The 11,848-nt window shown below is 43.4% G+C and overlaps 1 protein-coding gene across 1 annotated transcript; it reads right to left on the bottom strand.

Moving 5' to 3' along the window:
* Positions 1 to 1,039: 1,039 nt before the first annotated feature.
* On the bottom strand, positions 1,040 to 11,150 carry LOC132209260 (chromatin-remodeling ATPase INO80-like). The gene is made up of 4 exons (XM_059644364.1): positions 10,981 to 11,150; positions 7,564 to 7,717; positions 6,171 to 6,383; positions 1,040 to 3,717 (listed from the first exon to the last, which is right to left on the bottom strand). The coding sequence occupies exons 1-4, from the start codon at positions 11,098 to 11,100 to the stop codon at positions 3,497 to 3,499; spliced, it is 708 nt and encodes a 235-aa protein (XP_059500347.1). The 5' UTR covers positions 11,101 to 11,150; the 3' UTR covers positions 1,040 to 3,496.
* Between the last annotated feature and the right edge of the window lie 698 nt (positions 11,151 to 11,848).

The following is an 11,848-nucleotide window of genomic DNA, read 5'->3' on the forward strand; positions in this document are numbered from 1 at the left end:
TCCAGCACATTGTCTAACTTTACATCTGATCCTGCTATCCAGCTGAGCCCATTTAAGTGTACATTGGCAAAGGACCAAATCTGGTGCAGTCCTTGTCTGTACAGTCCAGTTACCGGTTTCTCTTCCTAACATGGGTCACTCCAGCAACTGTTTAAAGATCCTTATTCACAACCATGGTTAACATAAAAGAAACACAAATAGAGGCAGCTCTTTAGACACTTTGATTTTATTATGATACTGTACTGCTTGTACCTGAATAAATTTTGCTAAGGTTGAACAAATTATGATTTTATTAACTGATTGTACTGAGTTATGGCATAGCAATAAAACAAACCAGTTAACCAGCCCGCACTGTCAAGGGAGGGTGGGGGAACAAACTGATTCAGTGAACTGGTATTGCATTGTGTAATTAATCACCCAGGCCTCGTCTTACATGCATCCTCCACAAACCTTCCCAACTCTGAACTGTAGGTCCAGCTTCCACATAGCTCTGAAATGAATTATTTTAAAAAAAAGGCCTAGGCTCTGTTTGAGTTTGCAACTTGTACCAGACATCAAATTGGGTAATGGGTCTGAAACTGTTTTGCGTTCTCTCTAAAGGTACAAAGATTTAGTGATGTAATGGCATCGGGACCACAAAACAGCCAAGTGCAGCAACTTGAAACAGGACCAGAGGACCCACATTAGGCAACCCCTCTCATCCAGGCACACAGTGTCTACAGGACACATTTTTATGCACTTGGCTAAAGGAAGATGCTTAGATACACACTGTTGCAGATCCAGCCTAATTTGGGTTTTATGGTTGAGATTCAGCACTTACACAAGGGTAGGCGTAGCTGTTAAGATAGTGCACACTGGCTAGAAGTGGAATGCAACCTGCAGAAAGGATAAAGGATGTGATCTGAGTATGATACAGTCACCTGTACCCTGGCTGGTGCTGTCCAGGGTTTAGATCATCAAACTGCTTCATGTCAGTGTATCTTAGTGTCTGGAGTTCTGTTGTATTCATTGGGGGTGGGGGGGGGGGGGGGGGGGGGGAGAGAGAGAGAGAGAGAGAGAGAGAGAGAGAGAGAGAGAGAGAGAGAGAGAAAGAAAGAGGTTGTTCACACTGTCTCTCATACAAGTAGAACAATGTCTCCTAAATTATACATGGAGTCTTTCAACAGATCCATTCCACTGGATGGAAAAACTAAGCAGCCGGTGAATCAGAGATGTAAGGCAACACCAAGCCTGTCAACACAAGAAAGGGACAGTGGGTTCAACTGAAGAGCAGTAATAATTGCAGATACTAAACTATGGATTTTAACCTTGATATAATTTAGAATGTTAAAGGACTTCATCTGTTCTCATTGCTTAAAATACTGTATATTTCCCACTTTACAATATATTGGCTATTGATTTCAAAATCTAGCCTCCAATTTCTTGACCTTCCTTTGTTGTGTTTTGGTCCACCCAAATGGGGTGCAGTAGCCCCTCCCAGGGTTCTGGCTGAACGTTAAACAGAAGGCAGCTCTCAGGAAGGTTATTCTGTGACTCAATGCTCCATATCTCAAATAAATTGACAAACAAGCACAGGGTGGGTAACAGGATGGATGATACACTGAACAAGAGGGAATAGGAAAGAAAGAGGAGATTGAGACAAGGCCAAGAGATGTAGGGGAGGGGGTGGAAAAAGAGAAAAACAGACAGACAAGAGGAGAAAGCGGTAGCAGAAGGGAGAAAGAGAGAGGGGGTGAGTGGGAGAAAGAGACAGAGAGAAGGTACATAGTATCGGGGCATGGTGGGGGGTGGGTGGTGAAGAGAGAGAGATAGAGGAGGGAGAGAAAAGAGAAAGACTAAAATGGGTCAGATGGGGAAGAAAGAGACACCGACACAGGAAGAGGAAGGGGTTAGTGGGGGGAGGAAGAGAGAGAGATAGGTAGCGCAGTGAGAGAAGGTTACAGGGTGCGCAATAGGAGTGGAGAGGGACAGACATTGGGGTGGGGTGAGAAAGTGGGCAACATGAGGAGAAACAGCTAACTTGCAGCTGGGACCACATTTATTACTCTACTGCAACGATTAGCATGTTAAATTTAGTCTGAATTCTGCAGAGGAACTTGTGGTTTATACATTCTCAATGACAAAGTACTGTTTGTACATAACCAGAACTATACAATAGAGTGGAAGTGTATTATTGTCCCACCTCTGGGCTCTTTTCAGCACCTATTAATGGCAACATAGGAGAGATTTGGAACTTTGGGATGAAGTGCAGAATTCAATCCAAATCCAGTACATAACATGCTGGATTATCAAACAGTTGTACAGCCTTAGCCATGCAATATCCTCCATAAAATTTCACATGGAAGGAATGTTAATGTTCTGTGTACGTTTCTAGATCATTATATCCTTTAGATTTCAAGCAGCTATCACATGCTGGTGCCATTAACTGTGCTAGGAACAGGGATTACAAAGTGTATCCGGCAGATGCCCCTTCCTTTCCCATGTGATTTCTGAATATTAATATTTGTTGGACTGTGTCGGTATCTGCAGTAACACAGCAATAACACTCTGCTACTTGAGGAATTATCCTGAACTAGTCACAGCTTCCACCACTGCTGGAGAGTTTCAGATCGGGTCACGACATGGCCACTTTCTATTCACACTGAAGAGGAGCTGGAAATGCATAGTAGGTCTGTCAGTTTCTGACACAGAAAGAAGCGAGCATCTGCTCTCTTCCTCCCGTTGGCTGACAATTCTGCTGAGAATTTCCAACAGTAAATGTGACTTTTTTCTAACATTAACTGACTGCCAAAGTCTTTACATGAGTAACAATGGGAGTGGGAATGCAGACTGGATGCTACAGTTCACAAGCTTCGATGTGCACTGACTGCCAACAGTCAGCAGACCGGGACTTATACTTGGAGGCTTGTCCTGGCCAGTCCAGGGGTCACTGCGGCTCTTAAGCAGGTGCCACTTGCAGTCACTGGTAGCTGACTGATGCAAACATAACAGTGGTATGAGGAAGGAGGAGGCTTAGAGGAAGGCACAGGAAGCTGAATGCTGCTTCTGTTCTCAAGGGGAAATAGCTTCCGCCTCTGCAAATTAAAACACAAGGACTTCAGAATGTTTACCTCTCAGCACTGGAAACTAGTAAAAATTCACACGCATACAATCTCTCCATAAAATTACTATTCATCACTTGGCTGGAATCTCACCAGTCTCTGTCAGGTTAGTAAAAGATAGCAGTTTGTTTGATTTCTCACTTTTTTTTGTACATATTTACAAATTCATCTATAAAAAAATAGCACATTCAAAAAGAAACAAACAAGGATTCTGTGCTCTCCTGGTAAACATTATGTACACGTCATTCAGAGGGAAAAAGGCTTCTCCATGATTTCACTTCGGCTGTTAAAACAACTCTGAACCCTTAAACATCAAAATCTTGCGACCTGCCCTCCCTCCCCTGTCCACTCACTGCAGCCTTTCCCTTCCCCAATCCACACCAGTACTTTCATGGTTACCGGCCCCCAACAACTGGGGGCTGAACCAGGCCTCGGCTGGCCTTCTTGCTGGGGGACGGTGAAGGTGTGCTCGTATCAGTTGGAGTCTGGGGTGTTCCTGGGACACTGTTCGACATGCTATGAGGGGAGCTCAAGGGGGAGGTGCTCATCATTCCAAAGGTGGCAGTGCTCGTTGGCCAAGAGAGGGGAGACTGCCCAGGGCCACTTCCTGTCATACCTGGAGATTCAAGAAAAACATATCTTGAGATTCAAAAGCAAAAATGAGTCAACAGTCACAATCAGATGTAAATCTCAAATTCATCCACAGTTTCACAAAAGTGGGAGGGATATTAGTGCTGGCACATTTGCATGAGCACCATATTGATTTTGGCACCAAGGAAATCTAATGTAGGCACAAGTTAGGTGAAGCTTTATCTACACTGTCCCCATCCAAGCACTCCCAGGACAGGTACAGCATATGGTTACATACAGAATAAAGCTGCCTTTACATTGTACCAATCAAGCGCCCTCTGGAAGGGACAGCACAGGGTTAGATAGAGTAAATCTCCCCCAAACACTCACTGGACACGTATAGCAGAAGTTATGCAGGGTAAATTTCCAAATACTGATTAATAAACATGCAGGAGTTCAACCTCACCCTCAAAAACATAAAAAGAAAATAACTAGTTAATTTAATGAGTTGCACATTAATCGATAATGAATAAAGCTTGCTCGATTGTATCAACCATTTTTTCTACTTGGAGCATAGTCAATCACTAACCAGATTGCTTTACTTCAAAAATAAAGAGCAGCCAAGCTGTCAGGAAGGATTCAATTGCTTGATCACTGCACCCCTCATTTAACGTCCCCCCGGTAACCCTTTTATCACTATGTGGTTCCTGGGTGCTGCAGGGAAACCTGGTCTGGTTGGTCATTTAAAGACTCATCATTCATGTCATAACTGTGACCAAATTCTCAGTGAAATATCTAAATGGATGAACAGAAGTGGGAATTTTGAAGTGGGTTCAGTGAGGAACCAAGAGGAACAGAATGCAGAGCTGGGCTGAGAAATGGCAGATGGAGTTCAACCAGAATAAATGCGAAGTGATGCATTTTGGAAGGTCGAACTTAAATGCTGAATATTGGATTAAAAGCAGGATTCTCGGCAGTGTGGAGGAACAGCGGGATCTTGGTGTTCAAGTGCATAGCTCCCTCAAAGTTGCCACCCAGGTGGATAAGGTTGTTAAGAAAGCATATGGTGTTTTGGCCTTCATTAACAAGGGGATCGAGTTTAAGAGCCGTGAGGTTATGCTGCAGCTCTACAAAACCCTGGTGACACCACACTTGGAATATTGTGTCCAGTTCTGGTCGCCCTATTATAGGAAAGATGCGGAGGCTATGGAGAGGGTGCAAAGGAGGTTTACCAGGATGCTGCCTGGACTGGAGGGCTTGTCTTACGAGGAGAGGTTGACTGAGCTCGGACTTTTCTCTCTGGAGAGAAGGAAGAAGAGAGGTGACCTGATCGAGGTGTACAAGGTAATGAGAGGCATGGATAGTCTCGATAGCCAGAGACTTTTCCCCAGGGTAGGACTGACTGCCAAGAGGGGTCATAGTTTTAAAGGTGTTAGGAGGAAGGTATAGAGGAGATGTCAGAGGGAGGTTCTTCACTCAGAGTTGTGAGCGCATGGAATAGTTTACCAGTGGTAGTCGTGGAAGCGGAGTCATTAGTGATATTTAAGCGACTGCTGGACATGCACATGGCCATCAGTGAATTGAGAGGAATGTAGGTTAGGTTATTTTATTTTTGGATTAGGAATATTTCATGACACAACATCGTGGGCCGAAGGGCCTGTACTGTGCTGTACTTTTCTACGTTCTAAGTGTCACCAAGGTGGAGACAGGGCAGAACATCTGCACAGGGGAAGTATGAGTCAAGTCAATGACAAATACAATTGGAGAATGAAGGGAATGCAGTGCCAGGAGAGCATGAGTCAACCGAGAATAGAGGTGATCAGAGAATGAAAACCAATAGAAGTCAGGATAGATGGAATAGTTTCACCTCAAATGTTTTGTAGATAGCACAGAATGACACAAGAAGTAGGCCAGACCTCAGCTGCAGCAATGCAATTCTGATTAAAGGTTCTTATTAAGGAAAGCAAGTAGCATCTTGATTATTTGCTGCACTTTTATGTTTGATTTTAGGTTCATTATCTTGCCTGGAGTAAATATATCCACTTGTTGGTGTGAACCAGTGACTTGGTTTAATAAGAGTATTTATGTGGGTATAATTTAGAATAAGGAGAATCACACAATCAATTTCACTATATGCTGTAAAGCAAGTATTCTTAATTGGGATCCCTAGGTCATACTGTTGATTACCTTGATATTGGATAGGAAAATGATTACAATCTCAATGGGTTTATTTGGATAAACTAACTTCAGACAGTAAATGAAACAGGTACACTTGCTTTATATAGCTCAAACAATTCTCACTTCTGTTGAAAATTGAAGTTGACATGGTATGAAATTGCACCCAATGCTAATGAGACTAATGGACTTTACTTCAGCCATGAGCAGTGAGGTTAGTACAAGTGCGCCAATGATGACACTACATCGAGTCTTTAGAGGGAAGAGTGTGTGCTGCCACTGTTCCAAGGCAGACACTGTTGGGAGCTTCCATCTGCTCCTTACCTTTTGATACACTGTACCCGTATGCAGCATATGCAGCAGCTGAAGCTGCTGCTGCACCAGCCCTGGCTCCTGCCATTGCTGCAGCACTGCCAGCAGTAGACTTGCGGCCTCGATTTTTCCCTGAACCTTTTGAGGTACTTCCAGATCCTTTCGGACGGCCCCTGCCCCTCCCTGACAGGCCTACATTAGTAACAGATTTGTCTTGTGGAACACCTGAAAAAGGAAGGAGATTAATACATCATCGCCCAGGCTATTAAAAGAAACAGAAATTCAGTTCATGAATGTTCTACTAAGGTAGACACCCTGAAGAATGTCCACATTAACAGCTGGGATCCAATAGCCATCATAAAGGCATTGTAAACCACTGACAGAAGTTTTTATTAATTGCCTTCACATTGCCTAGTATCAGAAATTCAGAGCAGGAGCAGCCCTTTGAACTCACTCTGCATTCAACACGATCATGGCTGATTCTCCAGCTCAACAGCACATTCTTGTTTTCACTCCATATCCCTTTATACCTTTACTATCTTTAAAAAAAACACTAGCTTGAATATATTTAGTGATTCATTCCTCACAGCCTTGTGGTAGCAAATTCCACAGGTTAACCATCTTCTTTCCTTGGCCCTGTTCTAATGATCCGCCTTGGATCTTGAGATGCTGTCCCCTAATTCCAGATTCTCCAGCTAAAGGAAAACACCCTCTCTATATGTAGTCTAACTTTTTAGAATTTTATACATTTCAATCAAATACCCTTTCATACTTCTAAACTCTTGTGAATACAAGCACAGCATCCAGCTGGCAAGAAAAACTCTACGAATAATTAAACGGGATAGACTATACAACATACTGGCATCGCCACTGGAGCAAAATCCTAGAACACCCAAACAGCTCAATCACCTGTCCACAGCAATGAAGCATGTTGGGCTTGCCTGGTGATGCCCACATCCCATGAAGGAATTAAAACAAAATGCTTGTAGATACTCATATGTGGGCAGATGTACAGACACATATACAAGCAAATATACAGTCACACACATACGCCGGCACATCGAGAGCAACCAGCAGGATATGAGAAAACAATTCACCAAGTGCTGAAGGGAAGATTACAAATTGACACTTTGGACTGATATCACAGTTGAATTGTTCTCCTACCTCCCACTAATCCCCAGCTGCTAATTCTATTTATAATCACAAGCTTGAGTGGTACAACAAAACAAACAGGAAACTAGACAATTAAACAGTACGGGTGACGATCACTGCCCCGGTGACTCAAAGTCACGCAACAACATCCGACTTTAATCCAAGGTTACAAAGTAACCAACTATGTTCCCAGCCACACATTTGGTGCAAGGATGGGTTACTTAATGCACCGAGAGCTTCCTGTTCGTCATACCGTTCACATGGTCTGAAGTTGAGCCTGCAATGGAGACTGGGGAATTGGTTGCCCTCGACTGCGATGCTGATGTTGGGTCGTCCACAATCACAAGGTCGCTGCTGCTTTCATCAGGTGCAATTGATCCGGTGTGCTGTTCACTGCTCATAGATATCTGTGGGCGCAGTACATAAGTTATATTGTGAGCCAGTTTGCTTCTGCAGAAATGCACTGCATAATTACTAGACCTTAAAGGATGGCTTCATTGTGGGAGTTCTTGCACAATTTCACTTAGGCTGAGCAGCGACATGGATAAACAAGCATAAGTTGGATAATGCACTACCAAGGTGATAGCATGTTACTAAGGTAAGAAAAGGTAAAGGTAAAGTCATCATAGTACCAGAGGACCACAGGCTGCTCCCTAATTAGATACATTATTGGTGGCAGCTTAATGTGAGGCTTACCACGCCTCAGGTGAGGTGAGGATATGAGGCCTTCACGGTAGCATCAGCCACAGCAGGAACTGAACCTGCACTGTAGACCTCACACATCAGCCATCCAGCCAACTGAACTAACAGACCACTGGACAATATGTCAGTAACATTAAAATAAGTATGCATTACTAAATAAACGAGGACCAAGCTGATAGGAAATTTTCATCTTAACTTCAGAGTGTTGGTCACAAAGGTTTAAAAATAAATCACTTACGATTAGATGTAGTTATGGCTAAGTTCATGGATGTAGGAGCAGAATAAGGCCATTTGGCACATTAAAAGTCAGCTCCGCCATTTAGTGAGATCATGGTTGATTCGATAACCCTCAATTTCACTTTCCTGCGTTTTTCCCATAGCCCTTGATTCTCCAATTATAAATCTGTTTATCTAAGCCTTGAAAATATTTAATAACCCAACTTCGACAGCCCTCTGCAATAAAGAATTGTACAGATTCACTACCCAGAGAAAAAGAAAGCTCTTCATTTATGTCTTAGGTAGACAATGTTTTATTCAGAGATTGTGTCCTCTGGTCTTAAAACTTGTGTACAAAGGGGAAACAACCTCTCCGCAACCACCCGGTCAAGCCCCCTAAGAATCTAGAATGCTGTCAGATCAGCCTTCAGTTGCGTAACAAGTCAAAAACACCTTTAAAATGAAAAGAATCAAGTCCATTTCCAATACAAGAAGGTATAAGCCACGAAGTTGTTGCGAAATGATGCCCTTTTTAATTAGCAATGTACACTGATTGCACAGTGTGCTAACCCCACATGACACGCACCAATTTTTTACATGGGTCTCTCCTGTCCAGTCTAGTTCTTTGCTAAGAACTTTAAGGAAAACAAAGTGAAAATGTATTGGAACCTAGCACCACAAGCAGGATGAATCACAGACACAAGGTGGATTATCACAACTTCTGAAATGCAAAACTCTCCTCTATGTTCCAATGCCTTTCCCTTGTTATTTTTTGGCTTTTTTTTTGTTTCTCATTCAGCCATCTTTTTTTCTTATTTGTTTACAAGGATCCAAGATTTCCAGAATACTCTCTTCAAATAAAAGCAGTCATACTCTCTTTTTGATGACATACCAGTAATACAATGAATCATTGATTTTTTTTTTACCTTCCAGGTGTTCATTTAACATTTTTTTTGACAGGCATGCTTCCGCCACACCGCCACCCCCCCCCCCCCCCCCCCCCCCCCACCCCCGACCCAGAGATATTCTCCTTCACACAAATATGCCATCCAACTTTGCTGAAAGGTTCCTTCCTTCAGTCAGTCTTACTTGTGTGGTGGGCAAATTATTGGACAGGATTCCGAAAGGTAGTATTTAAGATTATTTGGGAAAGCACAGTTTGATTAGAAATAGTCAACATGACTTTGAGGGGGGCAGGTCACGCCTCACAAGCCTTACTGAATTCTTTGAGGATGTGACAAAACACACTGATGAAGGTAGAGCAGTGGATGTGGTATATATGGATTTTAGCAAGGCATTTGATATTGTTTCCCATAGTAGGCACATTTAGAAAGTAAGGACGCATGGGATTCAGGGCAATTTAGCTGTCTGGATACAGAATTAGCTGCCTAATAGAAGACAGAGGGTGGTAGCAAATGGAAAGTATTCAGCCTGGAGCTTGGTGACCAGTGGTGTTCCACAGGGATCTGTTCTAGGACCTTTGCCCTTTGTGATCTTTATAAATGACTTGGATGAGGAAGCGGAAGGGTGGGTTAAGTTAGTTTGCTGATGATATGAAGGTTGGTAGAATTGTGGACAGTGTGGAGGGCTATTGTAGGTTGCAAGGGGACATTGACAGGTTGCAAAGCTGGGCAAAGAAGTGGCAGATGGAATTCAACTTAGAAAAGTGTGAAGTGACTCATCTTGGAAGGTCACATTCGAATGCAGAATACAGGGTTAATGGCAGGGTTCTTGGCAGTGCGGAGAAACAGAGGGATCTTGGAGTCCACATCCATAGGTCCCTCAAAGTTGTCACCCAAGTTGACAGAGTTCTTAAGAAGGCGTATGGTGTGTTGGCTTTCATTGGCATAGGGACTGGATTTAAGAGCCACGAGGTTATGCTGCAGCTCTATGGTCAGACCACACTTGGAATGCTGTGTTCAGTTCTGGTTGCCTCATTATAGGGAGAATGCGGAAGCTTTAAGAGAGGGTGCAGAGGAGATTTACCAGGATGCTGCCTGGAATGGAAGGCAGGTCTTATGAGGAAAGGAGCTAGGGCTTTCCTCATTGGAGTGAAGAAGGATGAGAGGTGGCTTGATAGAGGTGTACAAGATGACGAGAGGCATAGATAGAGTGGATAGTCGAAGACATTTTCCTGCAGTGGAAATGGTTATCACGAGGGTGCATAATTTTATGGTGATTGGAGGAAGATATAGGGGAGATATCAGAGATAGGCTCTTTACACAGAGAGTGATGGCCAGCCTTGATAGTAGAGGCAGATACATTAGGGACATTTAAGTGACTCTTGGAGTGGCACATGGATGATAGTAAAATGAAGGATAGGTGAGTTTTGATCTTAGAGTAGGATATTAGGTCAGCACATCGTGGACCGAAGGGCCTGTACTGTACTGTTCTATGTTCATGTCTAAATTCAGTCCTCAGATATGTGCAGGAAAAGGAAGTGACTAAAGAAAGGTCTTCTCATAATGTCAGCTGGGCCAAAAGCTTAACTCCCAACTGCTTTAATATGGAGTGAGCCTCCATTTTGATGCAGTATTGAGTGTTGGTTCCACCTTCCAATCTACTCTAAGAACTGTCTGGCACACAGTCCACTGGCCATCATGGCCTCACTATTTCTCCCTGAATGGAGCCCTGGTGCCATTGCAGACAGATACACAAAATATGAGTGAAAACCTTGCAGCTGGTTTTATATCTTGTGTCCCTGTGCTGATCCATGCTGATCTCCTGCATTAGAGGCTCTGTTTTCTATTACCTCACTGTAAGGGCTAGGCATGGCTGAGTCCACACTGATGAAAGACTCTTCCCCATCCGCTGACAGGTTTCCCGAGGACATGTTGGAATTATCAGCAGATGCTAACGAAGGTGTCAACATAGTCCATCCCTCTTTCCTTCGCTTCACAGCATTCTCTCCATCTTCTTTCTTCTTCTGTCAAAGACAAAGTCATCTTATCAAAATGACAGTCCTTCAACCACACCTAACCTTGTGGCACAGCCACCAGTGATTCCATGAAGCGGTAAGACATTCATACACCCACAAGACAACTCAATTCCATTCCCATGGCAGCTTCAGCACAAAATTGAAAGCAGGTTCACCAATTCTGGTTTGCAGGCATGGATCCTGTAACCAAATTGTACCCTCCTAGTCTTAAATATCTGGAGTTCTTGGTCTGCTGAAGGATGATTTTGGATTAGTCCTGTGGTGCTGTACATTTGAAATCTCGAAGTAAAGCAGGGCAAGAAGCCAGGGTAAGTAGCGTAGGTGAAATTCAGTCAACATTTAGAAACTGGGCACACAGTCCTCGTTTCCCACATTTATAACGTAAGCTACATGTTTAAACCAACCTTGTTGTATTGGTGCTTTCAGACTGCTGTAGTGATATTGCACATACACAGATAGCAGAGTTTAATTCCTAGACAGTTTCTATTATTAGACAAACGCTCAAGAACAACTTAAACAGGAAATTTTGGTCAAAACTGCTTTCAAATGCTGCTCCCTCTAAGTGTCCACACTGCCACAGTCTGCTTGAGGAAGCAAGGGAGCTTTCCTCTGAATCTACCCCTGCACTGTACCTGCCCTGGGAAGAGTTTGATGGGCCTGTGTTGAGTAGAGGGTGCTTTTA

This window comes from Stegostoma tigrinum, unplaced genomic scaffold, assembly GCF_030684315.1.
Source record: "Stegostoma tigrinum isolate sSteTig4 unplaced genomic scaffold, sSteTig4.hap1 scaffold_760, whole genome shotgun sequence".
NCBI lineage: Eukaryota > Metazoa > Chordata > Chondrichthyes > Orectolobiformes > Stegostomatidae > Stegostoma > Stegostoma tigrinum.

Bases quoted from the DNA above. Each gene is read 5' to 3' on its own strand.
- LOC132209260 (XM_059644364.1), bottom strand. From the start codon at position 11,100: ATGTTGACACCTTCGTTAGCATCTGCTGATAATTCCAACATGTCCTCG. The intron at 7,718-10,980 runs GTAATAGAAAAC...CTGCGCCCACAG, and splicing joins TGCCTAGCCCTTACAGTGAG to ATATCTATGAGCAGTGAACA. The intron at 6,384-7,563 runs GTATGACGAACA...TTCCTTTTTCAG, and splicing joins AACTTCAGACCATGTGAACG to GTGTTCCACAAGACAAATCT.